At 33.7% G+C, this 24,999-nt stretch overlaps 5 protein-coding genes across 7 annotated transcripts; 2 read left to right on the forward strand and 3 right to left on the reverse strand.

The window, feature by feature from the left end:
• The first annotated feature begins 284 nt into the window (after positions 1–284).
• LOC128672275 (uncharacterized) lies at positions 285–6,664 on the forward strand. 2 transcript variants are annotated; one of them, XM_053749312.1, is made up of 12 exons: positions 285–665; positions 758–1,105; positions 1,339–1,761; positions 1,855–2,194; positions 2,303–4,387; positions 4,469–4,545; positions 4,628–4,798; positions 4,889–5,018; positions 5,106–5,302; positions 5,409–5,528; positions 5,877–6,041; positions 6,551–6,664. In XM_053749312.1, the coding sequence occupies exons 1-12, from the start codon at positions 576–578 to the stop codon at positions 6,617–6,619; spliced, it is 4,215 nt and encodes a 1,404-aa protein (XP_053605287.1). In that variant the 5' UTR covers positions 285–575; the 3' UTR covers positions 6,620–6,664. The 2 variants fall into 2 exon arrangements, with proteins under 2 accessions (XP_053605287.1, XP_053605288.1); XM_053749313.1 differs by having other exon boundaries at positions 585–669.
• A 3-nt stretch (positions 6,665–6,667) lies between these two features.
• Positions 6,668–9,566, reverse strand: LOC128672280 (chymotrypsin-2-like). The gene is made up of 5 exons (XM_053749327.1): positions 9,418–9,566; positions 8,947–9,103; positions 7,965–8,208; positions 7,461–7,607; positions 6,668–7,025 (listed from the first exon to the last, which is right to left on the reverse strand). Exons 1-5 carry the CDS (start codon positions 9,470–9,472, stop codon positions 6,885–6,887), a joined length of 744 nt encoding a protein of 247 aa, XP_053605302.1. The 5' UTR covers positions 9,473–9,566; the 3' UTR covers positions 6,668–6,884.
• A 500-nt stretch (positions 9,567–10,066) lies between these two features.
• Prp18 lies at positions 10,067–13,067 on the reverse strand. Its single transcript, XM_053749319.1, has 7 exons — positions 12,894–13,067; positions 12,679–12,814; positions 12,184–12,359; positions 11,679–11,759; positions 11,181–11,315; positions 10,453–10,665; positions 10,067–10,324 (listed from the first exon to the last, which is right to left on the reverse strand). The coding sequence occupies exons 1-7, from the start codon at positions 12,954–12,956 to the stop codon at positions 10,085–10,087; spliced, it is 1,044 nt and encodes a 347-aa protein (XP_053605294.1). The 5' UTR covers positions 12,957–13,067; the 3' UTR covers positions 10,067–10,084.
• A 2,266-nt stretch (positions 13,068–15,333) lies between these two features.
• LOC128672517 (DNA helicase MCM9-like) lies at positions 15,334–23,608 on the forward strand. 2 transcript variants are annotated; one of them, XM_053749731.1, is made up of 12 exons: positions 15,334–15,573; positions 15,763–16,034; positions 16,572–16,801; positions 17,475–17,581; positions 17,792–18,011; positions 18,450–18,606; positions 19,263–19,372; positions 19,784–19,930; positions 20,398–20,522; positions 21,023–21,149; positions 21,654–21,799; positions 22,328–23,608. In XM_053749731.1, the coding sequence occupies exons 1-12, from the start codon at positions 15,479–15,481 to the stop codon at positions 23,442–23,444; spliced, it is 2,853 nt and encodes a 950-aa protein (XP_053605706.1). In that variant the 5' UTR covers positions 15,334–15,478; the 3' UTR covers positions 23,445–23,608. The 2 variants fall into 2 exon arrangements, with proteins under 2 accessions (XP_053605706.1, XP_053605707.1); XM_053749732.1 differs by having other exon boundaries at positions 15,844–16,034.
• On the reverse strand, positions 23,604–24,782 carry LOC128672518 (uncharacterized protein). The gene is made up of 4 exons (XM_053749733.1): positions 24,522–24,782; positions 24,271–24,413; positions 24,114–24,186; positions 23,604–24,028 (listed from the first exon to the last, which is right to left on the reverse strand). The coding sequence occupies exons 1-4, from the start codon at positions 24,702–24,704 to the stop codon at positions 23,828–23,830; spliced, it is 600 nt and encodes a 199-aa protein (XP_053605708.1). The 5' UTR covers positions 24,705–24,782; the 3' UTR covers positions 23,604–23,827.
• Positions 24,783–24,999: the final 217 nt, after the last annotated feature.

Consider the following 24,999-nt stretch of genomic DNA (forward strand, 5'->3'; position numbering starts at 1 on the left):
ACTATTCACTATAACCCACTTTCGAACAAATCAAAAACACGCCTAACTAATTTCCAAGTGAATTGTTTTTTCAATGTGTTTGTATTAACAATTTTTTTCGTGGTTTGGTAATAGGTACTGAATTTATCTTTAACGGTGTTTTGTGTAGAAAGTGTCTAGCTACTTATAATTTTAATGCCAATATAGAACGTTGTAACTTGCATTTTTATAGTTAATCTCTCTCTCTATCATCTGAGGGTTTTGACTGATTCTTCCTCAGCCGTTGAGCGTCAGAGACCAGGTGCACTATCCTACTTTATCGCCTCCATTTCGCACTGTCTTCGGTAGACATGCCAAGTCGTTAAGCCAATAGAGGAAAACTAATGAAATGTTTTGCTAATAAAGTCATTGGAAAAATATTGACTGGCTGGTTAAATTGCAATTCCATATTTAAAAGATTTGAAACACGACCTCTTTTAACGTTCGAAGAAGAAAAAAATAACAAAAGAATACGTTTGACAGCTCAGAATTCAGTTTCAGTTTAAGGTGTGTAGCTGTGCTAAGAAGTAAAGATGTAATTCTGTTATTAAGTCAAAATGGCAATGAAAAAGCTTCCTATTGACCTTCAATGTTTAATGTCATCGTCATTACAAATCAACAATTTTAAGCATGTTATTGAAGAATTGGTAAGTAAGTACTTAATGAAATTGCAAAATGTTTTGATAGTTCAAAATGTTTACTTCTGGTACATATCATATGAATGCTAATTTATTTCTAGGTTTATAATTCATTGGATGCCAAAGCTACATCGATTGCTGTTCGAATTAATATGCCTGAGAATAAAATACAAGTGATTGACAACGGTTGTGGTATTACCGAGACTGATTTCGATCTGCTAGGAAAAAAATATAGTACAAGTAAATGCGTTGACTTAAATACACTAAAATATGTTCCTCACACTTATGGCTACCGTGGCCAATTCTTAGCTAACCTGATAAAAATAGCTCAAAAGATAAAAATAACATCACGGTTTGAGAAAGGTGAAAATACATGGAAGAAAATATTTTATAATGGCAAAGAAAGAGATTTGGCGAAAACAACTTGTAGGCCATCTGTTGGTACAACGGTAAGGTATATTTTACTTGTAAATAAATAAATAATAAGTAAAGTACCTACCTACATATTTTTAGTAATAATAAAGACAAATCAGTTCATTTGTATAAACTTACCTACTTTTTCTTCTTCACTTCACATGATCTTCGACCTAACAAGCTTATTAATTATAACTAAGTGGGTAATAAGATGATAACGAACTATATGGTTTTTAGATATTATTGATTTAAATTTTCTAATTTACAGGTTGAAGTTAGTGATTTATTCTATAACCTGCATATTCAGAGCAAGTGCGTAGATTCTTTGAACGAGTTATCTGATATTAAAACACTTTTAAAACAGCTTACTTTAGTTCATAGCAATATTTCTATCAGCTTGAGAGATGATTCAAAAAACGAAATCATATTCAAAGCTCACAAAAATAGAAATATTTATCAAACTTTAGGATTGCTGTTCAACATAGACGAAAAAGATATAGCAGAATTCAAAGTGGAAAAGAAAGAATATAAAGTTACGGCATACTTTGGTAAAAAAGATAAGGATGTTGGTCAGCACCATTGGATATATTTAAACGGAAAATTTTTAAATAACTGCAAACTACATAAAATTGTTAATGATATCTTGAGTAAATCCTGTACACATTTATCGAAAAGGAAAACTAAATCAAAGGTATGTATTCGATTATAAAATAGAAGTAAAAACTGTGCTCGTTTATTGTATGTAAATATCTAATCGAACTTTCTTGTAAATAATTGTTGAAAGGTTTATGAAGAAGAAGATATATTTACTAAGATGAACTTACCATTTTACATAATATTATTATCGTGTCCTTACTATGATTATGATACCAATGAACGGTCAAAACAAACCACTTTAGAATTTAAAAACTGGGAAGACATAACCAATCTTCTCAAAAAACTAATAAAATTTTATTGCGGGGATGACATACTTAAGAAACCATTAAAACTTACACCTGTAGAAACCAATTATATAAATGCAAAAGATGATGATAAAAGGAACCAAGTGAGAAAAATTGTTGAAAAGCTTTTAAAAAGTAACTCTAAAATGCTTGAAGTATCACAAATGCTAAATGGCGTTAAGGGTAAGTAAAAATGAGTTGTGTTACAGTAAAAAATATCAATAAAACACTACCAAATACCAATAAACCATACTTAAATAAGTGAATGTATAAAAGTACTTACAATTTCAGGAAAGTTAACCAAACGAAATAAGAAAAAGAAGAAATCATTAAACATTTCTCTTTCTAAAGTGATTCCATCAAAAAACAAAGTTAATGGTAATCATAAAGATAAATCAAAGGAAAGCGCTATTGATGTAGTTAAACTTAATTTAAGTAGAATTCAAAATACCAATCGTGAAAATGAAGACAATGAGGATGATAAGCAAGTTAAAGAAAAACACATTACTAATGATGAGAAGTCTATTAATGTATCAAAATATAATGTGGAAAACATAAAAAAATATAACATCGAGACTACGAAAATGTGTATAAAAGAACAAAGAAATAGTAGTAAACAATATATTATTTCTAAAAAGCAAAATGGAAAACCGAAAGAAAAGTTGAAAACTTTCAGAAACCTTAAAAAACTGAAAAGATCTCGCAATAATATCCCTTCTGTAGATGGGACCTTCCAAAGGATTGATATACATCAAAACAAAAATATGAAAATAAAGAAAGATGTTAATTTTCATAATAAATATAACAAAAATAATATTATCAATTTTGAAGAAGAAAACTTATTAAATGGAAATGATTTTACTACAATGTACAACATCAAAAGTAATAACAAACAGATAAATATTCGTAAAAATGTTGAAGAAATTAAAGTTTACGATTACATACCACACCCATTAAATTCAACACAGCATTCTGAAGAACATCAAATTAAATTCACGAAAAAACCACACACATCATCCCACGACTTAGTCAAAACTATACTGAGTACACAATGTAATAATGTTTCTACAAATGAGAACCAGAGTTCATTCCGTCATGAGGAGAGTGATGCACCTAAAAAATCGGAAATATCTTATGAAATTGCAAAAGATCTTACAACTAGCATCAATATAGAATATAACAGATTAATGAAACAAAAAAATAGTCGTGAGTCGACATTCGATGCTTGGAATTTCGATGTTCAGTCATACTCGAATTATATAGATAAAGTGACAGAAGACGAACTGTATATATCTAAAATGACCTATGATAGTCACCATTATAACAAAAATGCAGTTTGTGAAAATAGTCATAAAACAAAAACTAATAAATTCATGTCCAGACAATCAAAAGATAACTTTATTGTTTCGGTAAGGAAACAAGAGACGAGAAAAATGTGTAGAAACAAATTTAATCATTTACCGAAAATTAACTTTCAAGATGTCAATGTGAAATTTGGTATAAAAAACTTTTTCAAAAATAGAAACTTCTTACAAGAACCGTCTTTCATAATAGAGTTTTCAAATACAAACAAAGGTGATTCACACGCAGCTTCTGAACAAATTAGTAAAAATATATTTCGTACATATAATAAAAAAAATATTTTTACAAATCCAAATAAATATATGAAGACATATAACCCTGATGAAGATTTTCTTAAAGAATACTCTACAAAAATTGTATCCAAAAATACTTACACATTAAGTGATAATTATTTAAATGCAAGAGAAGAATATAATATGTCCTGCCAGAATTACGAGCCTATCCGATCCACAGAAAATATATTGCAGGGAACTTATACGATAGAAACACATAATGATAAAGATTTCTATTATTGGAAAAAATATGAAAATAATCAATATTCCAGAAAAGAAGATCAATTAAATGTTATTTTTGTATCCGAACCACAAACTGAAGAAATAGCTCAATCATCAGCCGACGACATAATAGAACCTATTCATTTATGTGAAACCATTTTAAATAAAAACGATACCCCTAAACCATCATCAGATATGGAAATAGACTTAAATGAAGATATCGCTGAACAATGGCCAATGACTAAAGAAGACAAACACATAGAAACGCTAAAGATATCTCAACAAGAAATTTCACATCACTTTAATTATTGCGTAAACAGCACAAATTGCAGTGCAGCAGCCCAGAACATTCCACTAAATACTAATGCAGAAATAAATACAAGAAATAGCATTTTAGTTGAAAACAATGTAACTGGTACTATAATTTTACAAGATCAACACAATGATAATTTAAAAGCAACAATGGAACCCATTAATAACAATTTCAACATTAAAATAAGGCCAAGATATATGCCCAAAGGTAAACATGTTTCAGAAATATAGCATATAATAATATGTTATCGGTTCTGAAATTAGGTACTCGATCTTTTTTTTATTACAGGTATGTCTCAGATTTTCGAAAATTCTAACACAAAGGGCATTTGTGATTATAAACTCGAAGAAGAATATTACACATGTGTAAGAAATTTAAGCCTTGCATACATTCATAATTATGTTAAACATATTTCTGGTAAGCAGCATTAACACTTTTCATTTTCAGAATATTTACGAAGATTTCACAAAAGTAGTTGAGACAAACACCGAAATATTTAAACCTGGAGTTCAACATGCAACTGGAGATGCAAGTAAAGCTATAGAAAAAGTAAATTTAAAACTACATAAGGAGAATTCTGCACTAATCTTCGATGGGAAATTATTGAAGCAAGCCCAGGTTTTTTTTTGTTTATTTAACCCAAAGATTGAAGGTTACGCCTTTTTACGATTTAATATTTTATATATGCTATTTAAAATCTTCTTGTAGATTTTGAATCAAGTTGACAATAAATTTATTGCTGCAGTTATAAAATCTAAAGCAGAAAGTAAAGATTTTTTAGTTGTTTTCGATCAACATGCTGTCCACGAAAGAATTCGCCTTGAAAATAATCTTTCAGGTAAAAATAACAAGTAACTACCTGTTTATTTGAATATTCTTAGTGCCTTTTTCTTTACTCAAAATAGTAAAGCATTTTGTATTTTAGATTACTTCAACCAACAAGAATGGAAAAGTGTGAAACTGGATTCGTTCGTGTTAAAGCTAAATAAAGATGAAATTCTGTATCTTCATAACTTCAAAGAAAAAATCACCCAACTAGGCTTGGAATGGAATATTCTTAACGATTACGAGGTATCAGTTTCTAGTATTCCTGAAGCAATACTTGGCAAAAATCCTAGACAGGTACCTATGTAAAAATATACAGAATTATTATCACGACCTTTTGGTTATGTAGATTTTTTGTCTGATAAATGTCTGTTGTTCATATTTGTTTTTAATTTAATTCTAGGAGGATAAAGTGGTAACAGCAGTTAAGAACTTAATTTTAGAAGAAATTAATGCTATCAAAACCCAAGGTGGTTGCATATCTTTGCATCCGAAATCTATCATGGATCTTGTATTTAGTGAGGTAATCATAGCTTTCTAAAAGAATGAGAAATCAACCATTATTTTACTAATTAAATCCATAGGTTATTTACTATATATATTACTATATATATATTTACTATATATATATACTTTTCCATCCATACTAAGTAATATTTATAAATGTGTGAGAGTATTTTTTGTCCTTATTTCACGTCAAAACGGATTAAGGTCATTTTTGGTGTGGATAGGTATACTTAAAAGGAGACGCGCGCCTTTTCTAAATTTATGGTTGGAGAGCTGAAGAGTGACACATACTTAGGTACTATTTTTTGCCGTGGGTGGAGGCGCGGGCAAAGGTAATGATTTATAAAATTTAATTATTTTCCAGGCCTGTAGATATGCCATAAAATTTGGAGATAAATTAACAACAAATGACTGTAACGAGTTAATTCAGTCTCTCTCAGAATGCAAGACACCATTTCAATGTGCGCATGGAAGACCAGTCATGGCTGTTCTGATGGAAATGACGAGTCGTGATGTTCAAGAATATAAGGTTTATTCTTTTTATTCTCTTTATCAGCCACGTTCTGTACTTTTCACAGTAGAAAGCCTTTCTCGCATTTACCGCCTTATTAATAAAAATGCTGGTCTTATTAGATAGAGATTTAAACAACCGATTTTCGATTATAATATTTATGATTCGGACAATATTTTAATACATTTTCCATGAATTCTGTAAAATTTCGAGAATAGCAAACGCTAATATATATTCTTTATTTTGACTCTCTCTGGATTTACAGCATTTGAGATTTATTGAACGCGACAAAATATTTTTGCGAGTTCCACTTAATAAGTGGTGGGTCCCTAAATAAGTATATTACATTTTATAAGTATAACTACGATTTTAATAATATAGATTATTAATATATAAAAATTTGGCAAAAATAAATTAATTTCAAGGTAAACTAGTAGCTACCAAACAGAGTTGTTACGTGTTTACATAGGTACGAAAAATATTACCTAAGACTTAAAGTGTATTTGTATTCATATTTTTAATTTCAGATTGATATGGCAAAAATTCGTTCATTTTTCAAAACTAAACGAAGACAACCCGTAAAGAATATTAATTAGCTGACCTATTGAATTTCATTAGTCGATATTTAAATAAAACAGATTAAAAATGTTTTTTTCATTTAATTACAAGACGTGATTAAACATTTATTATAAGTAAAACAGATTAATGAGGTAACAGATGTACAGATAATATACCTAAGTGGACACACTGTGACACTGACATACCTGTGCCCCCACAGTGTGACGCCACAATGTGACCCACATAAATGGGGGTAAGGGTAGGCGGATGATTATGATGAAAGAATATTATTGGGAATACAGTTTAATTTATCTTGTGTTTAATCCAATCGACAAAGGAACTTATCCTTGTGTGGACATCAGGGAAGCCAACTGCGCAGGGTATCCCCCAGGAAACCAAACCAACCAGTTTGTTGTTCTTTACCAACGGCCCGCCGGAATCACCCTAAAAATGAGACAAATGAATTTCTAAGTACATAATTCATACATGTCGTCTCAAACTATCGCCGGTTGACTGTAAGAGATCCTTACATTGGATATATTAGTCCGCCGTTGTACATGTTTCTTTCTGGTATTATTTTCTATTGATGTAGGTACTTACTTATTGCAACACAGTTATTACAATTTTTCATGTATGCTGAAGGTGAATAATCATGTTTACCTATCTTATTTGCTATTTCTGCCCCTTGGGGCTTCGGTCATGTAGGTAAAAATCATGTTATGTGCTATTCCTGGATATATTATACCTGTGTACCAAATTTCATTAAAATCCATCCAGTAGACTTATCATGATTAAAAAACAAACATTGTCACACAATAAACATACATAGGTACAAACTTTAGCATTTATAAAATTTGTATAATGAAAAGGAATACTTACGTGGCACGTTCCTTGACCTATTTGAGCGAACGTGCAGAACATGGTGTCCACTACCTCTTTTGAATACCGCATAGCGTATACGCAGGTTTCTTGACTGAACACAGACAGGTTTAACGCATACATTACTCGACTTGATTCACCGTTTGCCTGGGAAAAGAAGAAAAAAATACTACCTTATTTAATTTTACCAGGGGCATCACTTTCGTGGGAATTTCGGGGTAGAATCCTTCTATGTACCCCATGGGGTATGTATCCGTGTACCAAGTTGTATCGAAATCTGTTCAGTAGTTTAGTGTGATTGAGTAACATCATCACATCAAAAAATTACCGTCGCGCGTATTCGCGAATAAACCTAAAGGTTTGATTAATTTAAACGGACCTCGGGAATTCGACATATAGGTACAGTCGAGAAGGACGCTGTAACACTACCTACATAATAAAATTAATTGAATCAGTCTCTCTCTACTCCACTCTTAAGGAGTCATTTAAGGTGAAATTACTTACGGTCAATGCTCCGAATCCTGTCAAAATAATTGGCTCTCCTTCAGCCAGCTGGTTTCCATCGACTTCCAATATATCAGTATTACGTTTGTCAAACACTCCGTCAATCTTCACTATGGCTATGTCGTTAGTTCTTAGACTGGAGTTATAGTTCTCATGGATTACAATGGATGCTACATCAAATTCTTGTCCACCAATGTTTAGGTTTGTGGTTCCAACTACCAATTTTACATACTTCGGATCAGCACTGAAAAATAATAGAAGGCTTAAATATCGTCGAATAGCTTGTAGTTGCCTGCATAGCTATGGACTAGTTTGGTGGACGGGTAATTATCTATTATCCCTCCACCCACCAGTGGGAAAGTTTAGTGGATGAAGGGGTCGGGATGGGAAAAATTTAGCATAGCCGATTTATTTAAATGGCTAGCTAGCTACGCTACGTGATAATTTCGGAATAAATGTGCGATTCAAAGTTATATTCTACTCGTTGTCCAGTTGAATTGGCGTGATCTCTCTCACTCACATCCAAACTTTCATAAGTACCTAGGTACATTTATAATTAACTTTCCGGGATGAAAGGTAGAATTTATGTCCTTCTCCGTACTTTAAACTATAGGTATGTTAAATTTCAAGATCGGCACATCAAATAAAGCGATAAGAGGTAACAAACACACTTACTTTCGATTTTATAATATTAGTTAGGATTAGGTTCGTACAGTTGTTGGACAGCATTGCCAAATACAGTCAGACGTAATTCTCTAGGTATCTGTAATGTTTTTTCCTAAAGTTGCTCCCAACTCCCAACGCATCATACGGAACGATAGCATCCTACCCTACCTGCACCTTTCAGCCCCCACGATTGCCCTGCGTGCAGATGTTCGAAATTGGACTGTTGGAACCCAGGTTTTTTTAAGTTTATCAATGGCAGGAACCAAATAAATAAGTAGGTCGACTGTGATACTAGTATGGTTGATTAGATGCTAACCCCACAAGGCAATGCGCAGCAGTGACAGCATAAGAATCGGAAACTACAGCACCACCGCAGACGTGGTAGCCCGACACATTCTGCAGCGACGCGTGGAACCTGCCGAATTCTGTCGGCGCATTGTATCCTCCCACTACGCGCAGACTTATTCCTGAAACTTTAATTAGAACTTCGGGTTTGAATTGATCGCGTCAATTTGCCGCGGAACCATTCATTTATCGGTATATAAGGTAGTCTGTGTCCTCCGTACTTCAAACTACATTTATGCACTAAGATTGGTTAAGCGAATAAAGCGTGAAGAGGTAACAAACAAACGAATAAACTTACTTTAACTTTATTACATAAAATATTATTTGTAAAAGTACTCTACTGGAGACTGATGACATAAGTAAATATTTTTATAATTTTATGCATAGGACAGGTAAGGGTTAAAAAGTAATAAGTAAATAGATAAAACATAAAATATCTTACCTTTATTTTCAAGAGCTAAAGAAACTACAACTACTATTAAATATAACTTAGACATTATTTACACAGACAGTACCTATTCATGAACAAAATCAACAAGAGGAAAGACCAATAACATTTTAAATCATAACCATTTATCTTACTTTGATTTAGTAATCAAATGAACAAATCAAACTTTATCCGCGATAGGCGACGTCATTTTTTTAATCTTTTGATAAAAGAAAATACTAATTGGTCCTTATGTATTCCTTTATAGCCCTTGTTACTATCAATCTTACTACCAGTAGTAATAAGGTTAATTTTTATTAAATATCCTTCTTACTACTCCAGTAACAAGTTGTTAGAAGGGAAAAAATATTTACTTTCTTTAAAACGTTTAAAGAAAATTTTAGTTCACTTATTTAGATTTTGATAATTAATATCTATGTTTAATTGGGTATTTGGTATTTTTAAAAAGGTAAGGTAAGAAGTTATAAATTACATATTGTGTGCAAATATCTTGATTTTTAAAGTGTCAATTTCAATAAAAAGACGTATCATCATTGTTTTCCATTTTGAAGTATCTAAACAAACTGAGTATAGTCCATACATAAGTAAAAATTTCATCATATTAGGTAAAGGACTAGAAAAATCCGACATAAATAAAACAAAATTAAATTTTCACATCACTTTATCTAGTCGTACTATATTCTACACATCTAGAGGGATCCGTCGGGAAGTACTCTTGACATTTAGTCATCAATCTCTTAAGTGCTTGGATGTACTTCCTCTGCGTTTCATCGTTCATCACATGCGCCACGTTCTTTGAGAAGATCTTCTCTCGCCCGGTTCGCGCGTGAATACCCACCATGGTGACCCCTATAGGCCACGGGGCGTTGCCGATTGCCATTTGGAGATACGAATCGCTTGCCTGAAAATAATATAAAGCACATTGTTTACAATGATTTTCACTCACATGTGATATCGATGGAAAAGTAGACTATAGTCTCAGTCTTATAGAACACCTTTTTATACGTACAAATTAATTAAAGTACCTACCATAATATAATTTCTTTCCAGCAGATGTTTAGTGATCTCCATTAGACTGTCACAAATGTCATCTGGTAATGTCTTCTTCTTCAACTTCCTCATCAACGGTTTCAGATACACCTGTGTCTGTGTGAATGTGGCACGCGCCATTTTGTGTTTCACTGCTGTTTTTTCTGCAGCAATAGCGGAGTTGAGCTGTTGACCCCATAGCTTCAATAGAAACTGAAATACATTTTAATATAGTTAAAAATCAATATAAAGACGATTGGACAGAATCTGAACAGGAGTTGTGTAGTACACTAAGTAATATAACAAATCTATGAGTACAATTTTATTATAAATGGAAACTAAATAACCTGTTCTTGTCCCATACCAAATTCCATTCTTAATGGACTGGCATATGTTATTTCCTTCAATAGAGGAAAAATATATATATATTTCCTGATATAACCTAGGAATGATATATAAAATAAAGCTTTATAAAATAATCTATATACTCTTCTATAGCTAATAAATAAAATATAATTTAAAAAATTTAAGAAACCCCTGACTCCAAGTTGTTGGTATTCTCTCATCTATAAGAAAAGAGCTGACGGCTACCAAAAGGGTGAACACACATTTTTCAAACAAAAAAATTCAATTTATATTTATTGAATTTGTTTTGAATTTAAATATTTAATTATTTATATATATTTATGATTAACCAAATATATAAACAGGATATAAAATGAAAGCACCTGCAATAGAGTCATGATAACATTCATGTCATGGTTTCTGTCACCTTGGCCCATAGTTTTAGCCATCTCTTGAATAAATTCATAAGTCACGGAGTCATCCAAAGCATCTTCTTTTAGGGATTTTTCTGTTTCACTCTGAAAAATATAAAAGTTAGAATTTTAACACAACTACCCACTTCTTTTTATTCATCCCTTATCCCATTTCCGTCTCCTTATACACTTGCACCACATATTGGGTTATCTTTGTCGTCTCATTATGTGTCCATACCATCCTAAAGGAAGACAATATTAGAAACTAATACATGAGCCATATTGGTATACAATGTGACAAATATTATGTTGCAAAAGTAGGAACATAATATTTGCTTCATGTGAAAGAATACATATCAAGGAGTATAAAAAGAATTGTACTTTCTGATTGATGTGACAGTCATATTACGCTGCCAATATCCATATATAAATACATGCATATAATGTTGAAATTAACACACAACATACCTGAGTGCCGAGAGCCAATATTTCATTCAAATAAGCCTGATCAACTTTCTCCATAGCCTCTTGGAAGTCATTTCGAAAACCCTGAAAATATGATACGAAAAAGTTAATTAGTTTTCAATTTTCGTAAATATGCAATAAACAACATTATTTCAGTAAATTAAAGCTGAACCTAAAATGAAATATTATTTTGATGACCCATCTATATGCCAATAGTCTGATAACTAAGAATGCTGAAGACTGCAAATTGGAGGAGAGAAAGTAGGAAATCAACCCAGTCCTATCTGAGACAATTCAGAGTATGATCTCCCAAATGTTTTACTTTTAAAACAAGCTATATCTATCACAGGGTTCCTCTATGATGATGCCAGCTACCTGATCCTACGAGGTTGTTAATCGCTATTTGAACATGCATAGCACTGTAGCTCTTCATTAATTTCAGACATATAATCCCTGTATAGCAACATAGTTACTGAATAAATATCAAAAGTAATAAAATGGTTCTCACTCTATTTGCTTCAGGCTCCTGTATTTCAATTCTTCTCAACCTTCTAAATGACTGTAATTCATTCTCAGCAAATAACAATATTGGGTGTCCCCTTTCTCGTAACCTTTTGATGACTTCAGTCCTTGGCAGGGATACAACTTCGCTCTGTTCTGCTTCTGATGTTTCAGATTTTGTGGCTGACAAGAAAACTTATTTATTACATCAATTTTACAACTTTTTTTCGTTTACTTATAAATAACATGTTTGAGCTCATCAAAAAGCACTGTATTATTTATATTAATTAATATCCTAAATTCCTGTAGAGTATGGAGAAGGACCACAAGACTAGATTGAGAATCCATCTAGTTCTGAAAGAAGGACATTAAGACTACCTTTCATTCTAAACGAAAATATTGTTCCTTTGAGAAAACTATGCAGGGATGTGGTCAAAAACTAGATATACAAAACATTTCAAACACAATTACAAAATTAAATGCTAATACATAACTTACTAACCTTTCCCCGTCTTAATTTCAGTGTCATTTTCATCTTCAGCCTCTGTATTGCGAGGACCAAATTTTTGAAAATATTCTTCTTGTTCTTTAGCTAATAGATCTCCCCTTTTGAAATATTTTCGAGATTTATTGGGATCCTGAAAATTAAAGACATTCAATATTGTATCTAGGTAGCGTACCTAGATGTTAAAAATATACTAAATTTTAAATACAAACTATTATATTCTTTTCCTCAAGTAATTTTCGCTTTTTAGCAATCTCAGCTTTGAGAATATCCATTTTAGTACCTAATTAAAATTGTTTTACAATGTATTGGTTTCAATCTTAAACGTAGGTAATAAAGTAAATCTAAGCTTAGGTAGTAAATAAACAATAGACATTGACAAGATTGACTTTGGCTGACAGTGGCAGTTTCTCGCTCGGCAGAGTTTTTTTTGTTTCGTTTATATCCAAATGGAAAGGCAAAGAGATCTAAGCCAAGCCAATGGCTAACACTGCCTGACGTACATACTGCTGTGTGTGCAGTGCGACTTTGCTATTTACATCTCACTATCAAGTCGGTTCGCAGTGAGATGCAGCTAACCAATCACAGCGCGCCATTGTGACGCGACGACAACAACCTGCAATGGATTTGTTCGCTGCATCTCACTTCGAATCGATTCGATCGTGAGGAGTGAAATGCAAACCCGCACTAAGCCCTCTGGTAGATTAGATTTCGATTCCGAATACAAGAAACCGTATTTGTGCGCCAGCCTGATTCGAAAACCGAGCGTTTGCGGCTCGGTGGCAGTCAATGGTGGCAGGTGGCAGCGTTAAGTCATTCATTCCATAGTTGAAGGACCCCGCGCGCGGCCCATTTTTTTAATTTTTTTTATTTCTGTACCACCGATATTCTTCGGTGCCTATGCTATGCTATGCTTTCATTCAAGTTCTCGCTCTTATACCTCTCGCACTTTCATTACAACGAAGCAGCTTCGCGTATGCGGAGATCAAGGGGAAGCAGCCCCTCCAGGACAAGTGCCGAGTAAAGGGAGACCGTGCGATAGGCCTTGCAGATTTTCTGCGCAAAACCTCTTTGCACCACGTCCAGATGCCTTTTTACCTCTATTTTTCCCACTGCCGGTGCCCATACGCTAGCCGCGTAGAGGATAACTGGCTCCACCGAGGCGTTATAAATGGTACGGATTATCTCGGGATTCAGTCCCCAGCTTATTTTTGCCTCTCTAGATAGTTGCCCGTAAATTTGGATAGCTTTCTTACATATGTTTGCTATAATGTGCATTAAAGGTTAGTTTGCTATTAATTGTTACTCCAAGCAGCTTAATTTGGTTTACTGTCGCGATTTCGGTCCCGTGCATTTTGAGTCGTGGTGTGTCGTCATTCGCATGAGTTCTATATCTAGAGCGGTTTTCCCATTAAAAACTAGCGTCACGTCATCTGCAAACGCCTGGCAGTATATTCCCCGCTCCTCTAGGCCTTTAAGTAATGGGTCCATGTCGGTGCTGATCTCCGTATCTCAGTTTAACATTCCTGTCTTTCAGGTAATTGCTGAGTATTCCCCTAATATTGGTGGGGCACTTTTCTTCTGCTAGTCTGAGATTTATCGCTGGCCACAATGCGTTATCAAAAGCTCCCTCAATGTCCAATGAGATTACTGTTACAATTTTCTCAAGTCATAGAGGGAGTCTTCTGTACTCCTTTGCGGCATGAAGCCATATTGACGCTTACTTATTTTCGGCAGTAAGTGATGCTTCAGTCGTGCCACCAGCATTTTTTCTAGTATTTTGCCTAACACCGATAATAACTATAGTCTGTAGGATTTCGGAGATACGTAGTTATCCTTACCGGGTTTCCTTAGGACTACCACCGCGCGTGGCCATTGGCGCGACCCCAGTAATGCCAGATGGGGGAATTTTTGTGGGGACAAGTCCTTTGGGGGTTTATGCGGGAGGAATACAATGGGCTTGGGAGATTATTCGGGGCTTTGTGAAAAAGATTAATAAAAAAAGAAAATTATGACTGAACGCAATTTAATTGCTAAACGATCAAATCTGAACGCAGTATAGGAACTCACATGCATACTAAGTACAATCAGTACAACACTGGCACGATGCCGTACAGTCACCAGCACATCACCGTACCAAAATTCATTGCAAACTCGTTGCTATTACCGCGGCACAGAGTTTCATGCAGGGTAACTTGATGTGCTGTTAACTGATGTGATGATGTCAGCCGAGTGGCGCCGAAGTTGTCGATCAGTCAGCCAATCCTACAATCAGCTGGACAAACAGGTTTTTACCACCAACTGCTGTGCGCTATTGCCGTTTTTCTAAATTATAAATAATTAAATCCTACTTCCTTCTAAATAAATACTCCTAATAAATATAATTTTGAAACAGTTTTATATCTTAGCTTTATATGTTATATTAGGGTTTTTTCTTAAAATACCGATATTTTACGGAGAATCCATAATTGTTATTTGTCAAATTATAAATTAAATCCTACTTCCTTCCTAATAAATATATTTTTCAATTAGTGGGTTTTTTTTCTTAAAATACCGAAATTTTGGGGGGATTCCGTGAAGGATTTGGAGAGAATTCATAATTGTTATCTGGCAACCTTACTGGCAACACCAATGGACTAAAGAAAAAAAAAACACTGCGCGGCCCCATTCATTCATTTTTCTTTCTTTTCATTCTGTTTGAACTGGGTATGGCGGGATTTCGGTTTCTTTCTTCCTTTACTTTCCCCTTTCCACTTAGGTATTTATTGAATACAATAAATCAGTATAATTAATCAAAATGTTCCTTGAATATTTAACTAAGTTTCATATAGAAGACTGTTTGAAAATACTCTCGGAAAAAGATAATCTTGGTTACTACAGCATAAACATAGAGTAAGTTTTTTATTTTGTTGATTTATTTAGCTAAGGTTTTGTAATGAAAACATGTTTATATGAATGTTATAAACTCCTGTCGTATTCGTATTGGAATATGTTTTCTGTAATGGTTAGGTTTAATGAAATAAATAAATACGTAGGCATGTAAGTATATTGTAAATAATACAAACAATTTCGTGGTTTCAGCTTTTTGAAATTATTCGAAACTTTCCCAGATGTGGGCGACAAAGTTTTGTGTAATCCCGTGGAATGTTTGCCCATTTGCAGCCAAGATATAATTAAAGCTCAACAGAACATATTGGAGCAGGAAGAGTACCATAGTTTATTAGATAAACTAGAATATACATTTTTAAAAAGAAATGTACATGCCAGATTCTTTGGCCTACCAGTCTGCCCTGAGCTTCATAGAACCGTGTTTCCAAAGAATGTGGACTTGGGTTGTTTTCTCAAAGTCACAGGTATTTATTTATTTTAAGTATTCATAAATACTTGGTCTGTAATATTAATTGCTTGTAAAAATATATGAATATGATTTTATATACATAAATCACTCAAACTTATTTTGGGCCAGTATCAATAGTTAGGCCCAAAGTAAGTTTGAGACTTGTTTTATACTAACTAATCAACAATACTATAATTTTGTCCAGTAATATTATAAAGAAATTTGTATTTTTTTTTGTTTGTAATTAATAAATTCAAAAACTACTGGACTGATTTTGATGAAATTTGGCATAGAGACAGACTAAACTTTCAGTCAATTATGATTTTACCCGAGCAAAGCCAATATGGACTAGTATCTTAATAAACATCCAAACCCTTGTTACTATATCAAAAAGTAAATGTGAATAAGATTATTTCCAACCTTGACCTGTATCATACCCAGGACCTCTGGCATGATGACCATTAGCATACAAAGGTGACTCTTAGTGAATATTTTACAGAGTATATCTTTAAAAATTGTATTTTGTGCTGGTATATAAACTTTACAATTTCAGGTACTGTAGTGAGAGTAACACAATTGAAAATGCTGGAGTACCAGCGGAAGTATATCTGCATGAAATGTAGATTTGAGAATGTGATAATAGCAGACTTTGAACACAGGTACATACTGAGAGCCCCTTCGAAGTGTGGTAATACTGAGATGCGATGTAAAAGCACAAACTTCAATCAAGTACACATGGTGTCTAGGGAATATTGTAAGGATTACCAGGAAATTAAAATTCAGGTGAAACATTTATTTATGAAATAGCAGCTTTGTCCATGTTTTTCTATAATAAAAGGTAGCCTATGTTACTCTTGAAGATATAGTCATCTTTGTGCTAAATCACATTAAAATCAGCCCAGTTGCTTTAGAGTATTTTTGTCATATTATTTATTTCGATTGTGTTAGGTATGTGGCATCTAACATGGCTTAACAAAAACTTTTAAAGCATCAAGCAAACTGCATTATTGTTTGTCTCCGTCAAGTCCGGCAGTTTCAAGTTATACCTGACCCAACTTCTTTTCAATCTCTGCAGTTTTGGTGATCAAGAGATCTACCAGTTTAGTTTGCCTACAATGTTGTTTAAAATGTAAGACCATCTTACAGTTATGCTAATTACTACTAATGCCCATACAAAAACATACATTACATGTGACCTTTTTTGAAAGTAAGAACCAGTATTAATGTAAATCGAAACTGCTAAGGCAAACTTTTATCCGATAGTTATAGCCAGCATAATATTATTATTATTATACCATACTATTATTATTATTTATTATTATTATACAGTACTAGTAGTTTTTAGCTTTGGTAAACATCATTTAATTTAGAATATGACGTGAAAAAGTGCCTGTGAAGGCCTAATTTCTGAATAAATGATTTGATTTTGATTTATACTTATTATTGACAATTTCAGGAACAAGTTAATAAACTGAGCATTGCGACCATACCAGGTTCTTTATGGGTTGTGCTTGAAGATGATCTTGTAGATTGTTGTAAACCTGGTGATGATGTTAATATTTGGTAAGATAACTCCTCCCTACTCCTAACTTTGTGATTTCACCCTACAATATGACCACTCCATGTCGTGTGGATGTGGAATCGACTAAGAGACATATAGCCTTGGCAATTGATAGGCAGAAATGCCATTCCCAAGGAGGGCTGATTTTCAGACAGGCAACTGAATCTTAAAAATATTATAGGTTTTTTTATTATAACTAACTATATTTGTAGTGGCACAGTGCGTCGGCGTTGGCGTCCAACAGTCCAAAACAAGAAGGTCGAAGTGGATCTGGTGCTACAAGCGAATCACATAGAAGTGTGCAACTCTCAGAGGTCAGATGTTGTAACCGCTGCCCCGGATGTGAAGGAGTGCTTCAATGAATTTTGGTCTCAGTATCAAGCCTGCCCTTTGAAGGGCAGAGATCAGATTTTATGTTCGGTTTGTCCCCAGGTCAATATAGTAACTTTTAAGATTTTCATTACTAATCAACATTAGGTTGAAAGTTTTAATTAGTAGAAATTAGTTACATTAGGGAATTTCTTTATCTAAATTTAGACTAACCTTAGAGATGACTGGTTAATAGATTATTAACAGAAGCCGCATCTTCAAATGCTATAGGCTATCTGCCCCTAATTGATAAGAATTTGTATGTATATTTTTAATCATTCTCCATTTGTGTCCTATAAATGGATTGCTTGCAAAGTGCAACCACATATTTGTCATTATATATCACTTTATAAAATGGTAAACTGTAACTAAATAATGAATCAGTGAATTTGACATCAATAGTCAATAAGAACGAACAACCGCAAGTTATATAGACAAGACGGAGTTTAATGATGCTGATATGATAATGATGATAAAATCTATTTAAAATAAAAATTGCAGGTATATGGGCTACATTTGGTGAAGTTAGCAGTCCTTCTAACTGTGATCACCGGGTCTAATCACATTGTTGAAAGAGAAGCGGAGAAGAAACATTCTGAAGATAGACATGCCACCAGGGTGCGTGGCCAGTGTCACTTGCTATTGGTGGGAGATCCAGGTTTGTATCCACAATATAAACTGTATAAGAATAGAGACAATAGTGAATAAGTCCAAGTTTTGACATAAATTGCAGTATGTAATCACTATATTCTGACTACTTCGTTTGTATGCTATCTGTATTCTGGCGATAAAAAACCACTGAATAGATTTTGCTATAGTCGATTAATTGAGTCAGTAGGATAAATCCTCTCCCGACCTGTCCACCTCCTAAGTAACCTGACAAGAAACCTATGTTCATAATAAATTGAATCAAATACTTAGAATGTAGTGGAGTAGAATGTAGCGGAGTCAAGTGGAGTGAAATAGAATGTATTGAATGCACACACAACATACAAGTTATTCATCAATTTACCATCATGTATTGCTGGAATGGAGAGGGCATAGCTAGGCTTACTCTTCCGCCAAAACAAAAGCGAAATACGTGACTCTTCTGACCTGAATGGTTAAAACTGGGTGTGCTCGGATTCTTAGCTAGACGGAACATCGGGCGAGTGAATGAGCTGTTGACATGCTGGTTTCAATTTTCTGCTGCAAAAAGGAATCTGGGACATGAAACGCCATATTGCGCATGCGCGTGTAACCTAGTAAAATTGTGGTTAACGTCAATGTCTAATATACAATAGATATTAGATATATCCTGTGTGTATGATCCAGGCACGGGCAAGTCCGAGCTGCTGCGAGCGGGCGCCGAGCTGCCGGCGCGCGCCGTGCGCACGACCGGCTGCGGCAGCTCCCGCGCGGGGCTCACCTGTGCTGCGCTCAGGGTCTGTATTGTGATGCACTTCTCTTTGGAAATGCTAGTGTTGCTTGTTCAATGCCAACACTATGCGTCCCTTTGTCGCTTCGTATGATATTCACAGAAGAACAGCTATCGGCTGATATTTTGATATCAGCAAGCGTTGAAACAGTAAAACCATAATAAATATTGTAGCCTATGTCACTCGTGAAGATTTCGTTTATCTCTGTGCCAAATTTCATCAAATTCAGCCCAGTAGTTTTTAAGTTTATTCATTACAAACAAAAAATACAAAGATATAAAAATACAAATATTTTCTCTTTATAATATTAATATGGAAGAAGTAAGCCGAAAACTTAAAATCTTTCAAAAATATTAGTTTCAAAACATTATTTGGAATTTTAACATGTGACTTAATTTACACTTATTCTGTTTCCAGGAAGACGGCGAGTGGCAATTAGAGGCCGGTGCGCTAGTTTTATCAGATGGTGGCGTGTGTTGTATCGACGAGATCTCCCAACTCAGAGAACACGATCGCACCGCTATACATGAGGCTATGGAACAACAGACTATATCTATAGCTAAGGTATATGTTGCTTGTGTTCCCAACTTAGAATAGAAGCACTCCATAACAGAACCACTCCGCGGACGTACGAGGTGACTAAGGGATAAGAAGCCTTGACAGCACAGGCAACCACAACACTCCCGAAGAGGGTTGATATTATAGGCGGCCGGTTGGAAAACCACAGCTGAATCGATGTCGCAAGCTCAACTCTAATTTTGATATTACAATTTTTAACTACCTATCTATTGACGTAATTGTCTCGATTCTTGTATAGTAGGTATTTTGAGTTTTAAAGGTTTCTAGTGGTGACATATGTAATAATTGACTTTGAACATTTGCATGCGAACTGCTGGTGCAACACGTATGTCCTATTGAATCTAGACATAATTTTATCTTACAGTGTTTGCCTGCAAATAAATTTATTTTATAACAACCATTACAATCAAATTTCAATATTTACAAGTATATACCGTACCTACAATTTTCAGGCGGGTATAGTGTGCAAGCTGAACACTCGTTGTGCGGTGATCGCGGCCTGCAACCCCAAGGGCCGATACGAGACTGACCAGCCGCTCAGCGTCAATGTGTCGCTGGGGACTCCGCTGCTCAGTAGGTCAATATCCTAATAATATTATAATTCGAAAGTTTGTGAGACACACATCATGTGTTTGTATGTTTGTTTGTTACCTGGAATAACACATAGGGCACTTTTTGCCGAAATTCCCACGGGAGCGAAGCCCCGGGGCGGCGGGTATTGGATTAAGAAGTACTTATGTCACTCAAGAAATAATGTAGCTTTAGACTGGTGGAAGAGTTTTGGAAATCGGTTGAGTAGTTCCGAAATTTTCCACCTAAACACGATAATATTTTTTTTCATTTTAATAATAGTGTAGAAGTGTAGACTAGAAAATCTGGAATAATAGTATATATCTGGAATAATAATAGTAATATTCTATAAGTTTTATATAAATCGTTCTTTTGCATTTCATGGATATAAGGATTTTGAATAAATATTTAAAAGTACTATGTTGTCTAGATTGTTTAATACAATTCTAGTCAATTTCAAAGTTTCTAGTTAGGTATTTTGAAAAAAAAATTTGCCTGATTTTTCAGGTTTGATTTAATTTTCATATTGCTGGACTCTAAAAACAAAACTTGGGACAAACTGGTGTCGTCTTACATCTTATTTGGAGGATCTAATGCGACAGACAAGAAAAGGTGGAGTCTAGAAAAATTACAGGTATGTTTATTATTATCTTATTTTATAGGCCTAATTTTTAAGATAAAATTTATGGTGATTTTGAAAATGGAATCTTAGTCAACCCAAAGTTGTATAGGTACTGTATTTTTATAGGACCATCTAAACTAGGTAGTTTTTGATTAGAAGGTTAATTTTCATTTTCCTTGCCAATAATTATGTAACCAGAAAAAGTCTATTTGATAATGAATTTATAATCCTACATATTATAAAACAAAAGCCTCTGCCGCGTCTGTCTGTCCGTTCGCGATAATCTCAAAAACTACTGCACGGATTTTCGTGCAGTTTTCACCAATATGTAGTGTTATTCCCGAGGAAGGTTTAGGTGTATAATTTATTAAGTTTTTACCCGGAACTGATAGACCGCTAATAAAAATAAAAATGCTCTACTATCATTTTGCACGTACCTATGAGTATCTAATCAGTTAATTAATCTACAGTTCACTTATATCTCCAGTGATAATAATAACACTATTTCTATTTCAGATGTACATAAGCCTAGTAGGGCCAAGATGTGTGGAAATGACAAAATCAGCAAACACAATATTGCAATCATATTACATGATGCAAAGGAAGTCGGAACACAGAGATCCTTCTAGAACTACTGTGAGGATGTTGGATAGCCTTGTGAGGTAATTTATTTAGGTATTGTTGAAGACTTGCAGCTAAGTAACAAAAATATATAAATAACAACAGGAAACAGTGAGCCAATTAGAAGACTCTGTAGTGAGAACGTTTTATACATCTATATTATTAAAATAAAGCTCGAGATTTTTTGCTTGTTAGAAAGCACTTGTGTTAGGAACTAAAATTAATTTATCAGAAAAGATTCTACAGGAATTTAATATTTCACATTAATTTCTATCATCTCCGCATGTTTATGATTGCCTTCGAGGCTATGACGGTCAGCATGCAAAATAATTTTCGATGATTCGACTGTGATTTTACAACTGTCTGACTTCAACACTTTTTGGGAATGTTATTGTTGCCACTGTTATCAGCTGCTTAGGTTATGTGTCCCTTCGGAGGATATGGAGTGAAACCACTCCATCACGAAAGTTCACATTGCTATCAATGAAATTAAATAAGTTAAAATTAGCCATAACTTTAAATTCTACGTCTTAAAACTTACAATTTTTAAAGTTATAATTTGTTTTCAGATTATCACACGCCCACTGTCGCTTAATGTATCGCACAACAATACTACCCGTTGACGCAGTGGTAGCTGTCTCTCTGGTGGACCTCTCCATGCAGGACTGCACTCTAGACGACACTGTCGACGCCCTGCACTCCACATTCCAAAAGTACCCCGACATGGAATATCTATGTACAGCCAAAAAATTACTATCCAAATTAAACCTCCAAGAAATATGGAGAAATGAACTATTATACTACGCTAAGTTATTGCAAGTCGATCATAAAACGCTCGAAACTTCTATAGATTCGGGAAATTGCCATTTATTTGCGAAATACGATGATGTCGCCGATGAAAATACTCCGCTTTCGTCTTCAATTGTCACAAGCTCATATTTTAAAGTAATTAAAACAAGAGATGATGACAATTTTGAAGATAAAGAAAACGAAGACAATAAAAAGCAATTTCAAGATATGAATGTCAACGAAAAGCTAGCGGCGACATTGAAAAAACATGCTGCATTGAATAAAAGTGAAAAGAAACCGCCGACAGTCCAAAAGAAAACACGTAAAAGAAAAGAAGTGACAGTAAATGTTAAAAGAACAAGTAATATAAATGCTAAAAAGGCTAAGAGAGTAGATAATAGTATAGAAAGTGATGTTTCTGATAGTGATGAAGTGTTTGATGATTCAAATGTAATATTGAATGCTGTACCAAGTGTAAATGATGTATTTAAGAATTTAGGTATAGAATTAAATTTTGATGATGAGGATACAGAAAATCGTGGTTGTATAGAAGAATCAAGGAAGGTGATATCTAGTGATAATAAAAATAATAAACATAAAGTGGAGTTGAATTCAAATGAATTAAGGGACAGTAAAGCAGAAGAACTAACACATGACCAAAAAGAACTTAAAACATCTAATACATTAAGTAAATTAAAACAATTTAAATTTGTTGAAAAACATGATCTTAGTAAATTTGAGGAGAAATCTGATATATTTCATAATAAAACCGTAGTCAAATTAGAGAAGAATGAAGAAAGTATTTCCATTGATTCTTTGAAACAAAAACCATCAGTATCAAGTTCACAAATATCTATGTTTGAAAGTTCTGATTGTGATATAGACATAGATCTATAATTCAAATATTATTTTCTCATAGTCTATGGTAATAAGGTATGAACTTAAAATTATGAGAACAAGTTGAAGCATGGTGCAAAAAAGGCATTGTGAGTGAAGTTATAATTTCTTCTATCATGTTATATACAAAAGTTTTGTTTTTAATAAAACTTCATAAAATAAAATTTTAGTTTTTATTTACATGAGAAGATTTACAGTTTGCATTGATCTATTTACAGCATAAAGTAATTTGATACTTCTGGGCTTAGGTACATTATGAAGGTAAAAAAAAAGTGTGTTTCCATAAAAGATTAACTCTTTATTACAACACAGATATTTTCAACTATGAGATATTTATTGCAACAGTTGATTTTTATATTTATTATAATAAAAGTTATAGGTATTTATTCACTAGATTCGGCTGTACCTTTGTGTGGGTCTTCTGGATAGTTTTCAATCAATAAATTCTTAAATCTTCTTGCCGAAATTGTGATATTTTCACCCTTTGCTGCAATGTTTAAAATTTCAACTCTAGCTACATACAAATGGTCGGAATTCTTTGGGCTGACCATCTTTATTACATCTATTTCATCACCTGTTTTTACCTGGAAGTACCCAGTATATCAGATCATTATAGTAAGGGCAAGATTAAAAAACTTGTGGAAAAATACATGATATAACAATACTCACTGAAGCACTTTTCTTCATAATTTTTGTGCCGTTGACTCTAATTTTACTTTCATAGAACATCTGTTCAATTTTTCTGTAATATAAAATAATCATTAAAAATACATACCTATTTCATTTAATGGGCAGACAAGTTTTTGATTTACCTAAAGATACTCACTTTCTGGCAACTCCTAAGGCTGACTTGAGAATAGTGTCAGTCCTTAATGTTGTAGTATTAAATTTGACTACTTTAGAATCTCTGGAGAGTGAAGAATCATCATCAAAACTTTCATCTTCATCATCAGAATCCAAATCTCTTTGCTGTAACATTAAAAACTTGGGTCAAAAGGCATGAAGTACGTATTGGAATTTGGTACGTGTTTTATTTAAGTACTCTCTTATTAGAATAAAGGTAACGTACCTACTAACCTTTTTCGACTTGTAACGATTTGTACTATATAATATCGTTGTGGTTTGTGGAAATAAGGTATTAGTTGAGGTTATGTTTACATTTTTGTGAACAACATTGTGCATACACTTTTTACTTAGTTCTTGTCTTATGGAGCTAATTATCGAACAAATAGGAAGGGTTCGCCTCCATAACAAATTCATGATGAATTAAATTAGTCAAAATATATTATTTAGTTACACAATAACAACAACTGTCAAGTGAACAGAACTGAAAGTCAAGTCTATTTTAACGTCCGTGACGTTGCACAGATACAGATTGCCATTATTCTGACAGTGACAGGCAAATTGCTTGAACCAATCTGTATAGGTCATGGAATTATTAGGTAGGTACCATGGAATAGTGCATATTACGCAAAGCTCAGCGCAGATGGCGCTACTGGTACAACTAAGGTACACAAACATTGCATGGAGGCAAAAAGCGCCAATTTTCAATATT

The sequence above is a fragment of the Plodia interpunctella genome, chromosome 9, assembly GCF_027563975.2.
Source record: "Plodia interpunctella isolate USDA-ARS_2022_Savannah chromosome 9, ilPloInte3.2, whole genome shotgun sequence".
NCBI lineage: Eukaryota > Metazoa > Arthropoda > Insecta > Lepidoptera > Pyralidae > Plodia > Plodia interpunctella.

Coding starts and splice junctions, on each gene's coding strand:
- LOC128672517 (XM_053749731.1), top strand. CDS start 15,479: ATGTTCCTTGAATATTTAACTAAGTTTCATATAGAAGACTGTTTGAAA. Junction 16,802..17,474: donor ACCAGGAAATTAAAATTCAG/GTGAAACATTTA, acceptor TGACAATTTCAG/GAACAAGTTAATAAACTGAG. Junction 21,150..21,653: donor GGAGTCTAGAAAAATTACAG/GTATGTTTATTA, acceptor TTTCTATTTCAG/ATGTACATAAGCCTAGTAGG.
- LOC128672280 (XM_053749327.1), bottom strand. CDS start 9,472: ATGTCTAAGTTATATTTAATAGTAGTTGTAGTTTCTTTAGCTCTTGAA. Junction 8,209..8,946: donor GCTGCGCATTGCCTTGTGGG/GTTAGCATCTAA, acceptor ATTATTTTTCAG/TGCTGATCCGAAGTATGTAA. Junction 7,608..7,964: donor CAGGATTCGGAGCATTGACC/GTAAGTAATTTC, acceptor TTCTTTTCCCAG/GCAAACGGTGAATCAAGTCG.
- LOC128672518 (XM_053749733.1), bottom strand. CDS start 24,704: ATGAATTTGTTATGGAGGCGAACCCTTCCTATTTGTTCGATAATTAGC. Junction 24,187..24,270: donor GCCTTAGGAGTTGCCAGAAA/GTGAGTATCTTT, acceptor TTTATATTACAG/AAAAATTGAACAGATGTTCT. Junction 24,029..24,113: donor TTATGAAGAAAAGTGCTTCA/GTGAGTATTGTT, acceptor GGGTACTTCCAG/GTAAAAACAGGTGATGAAAT.
- LOC128672275 (XM_053749312.1), top strand. CDS start 576: ATGGCAATGAAAAAGCTTCCTATTGACCTTCAATGTTTAATGTCATCG. Junction 4,388..4,468: donor GCCAAGATATATGCCCAAAG/GTAAACATGTTT, acceptor TTTTTATTACAG/GTATGTCTCAGATTTTCGAA. Junction 5,019..5,105: donor CCTTGAAAATAATCTTTCAG/GTAAAAATAACA, acceptor TTTGTATTTTAG/ATTACTTCAACCAACAAGAA.
- Prp18 (XM_053749319.1), bottom strand. CDS start 12,956: ATGGATATTCTCAAAGCTGAGATTGCTAAAAAGCGAAAATTACTTGAG. Junction 12,360..12,678: donor TGAAATTAAGACGGGGAAAG/GTTAGTAAGTTA, acceptor TTTTCTTGTCAG/CCACAAAATCTGAAACATCA. Junction 11,760..12,183: donor AGGAGCCTGAAGCAAATAGA/GTGAGAACCATT, acceptor TCATATTTTCAG/GGTTTTCGAAATGACTTCCA.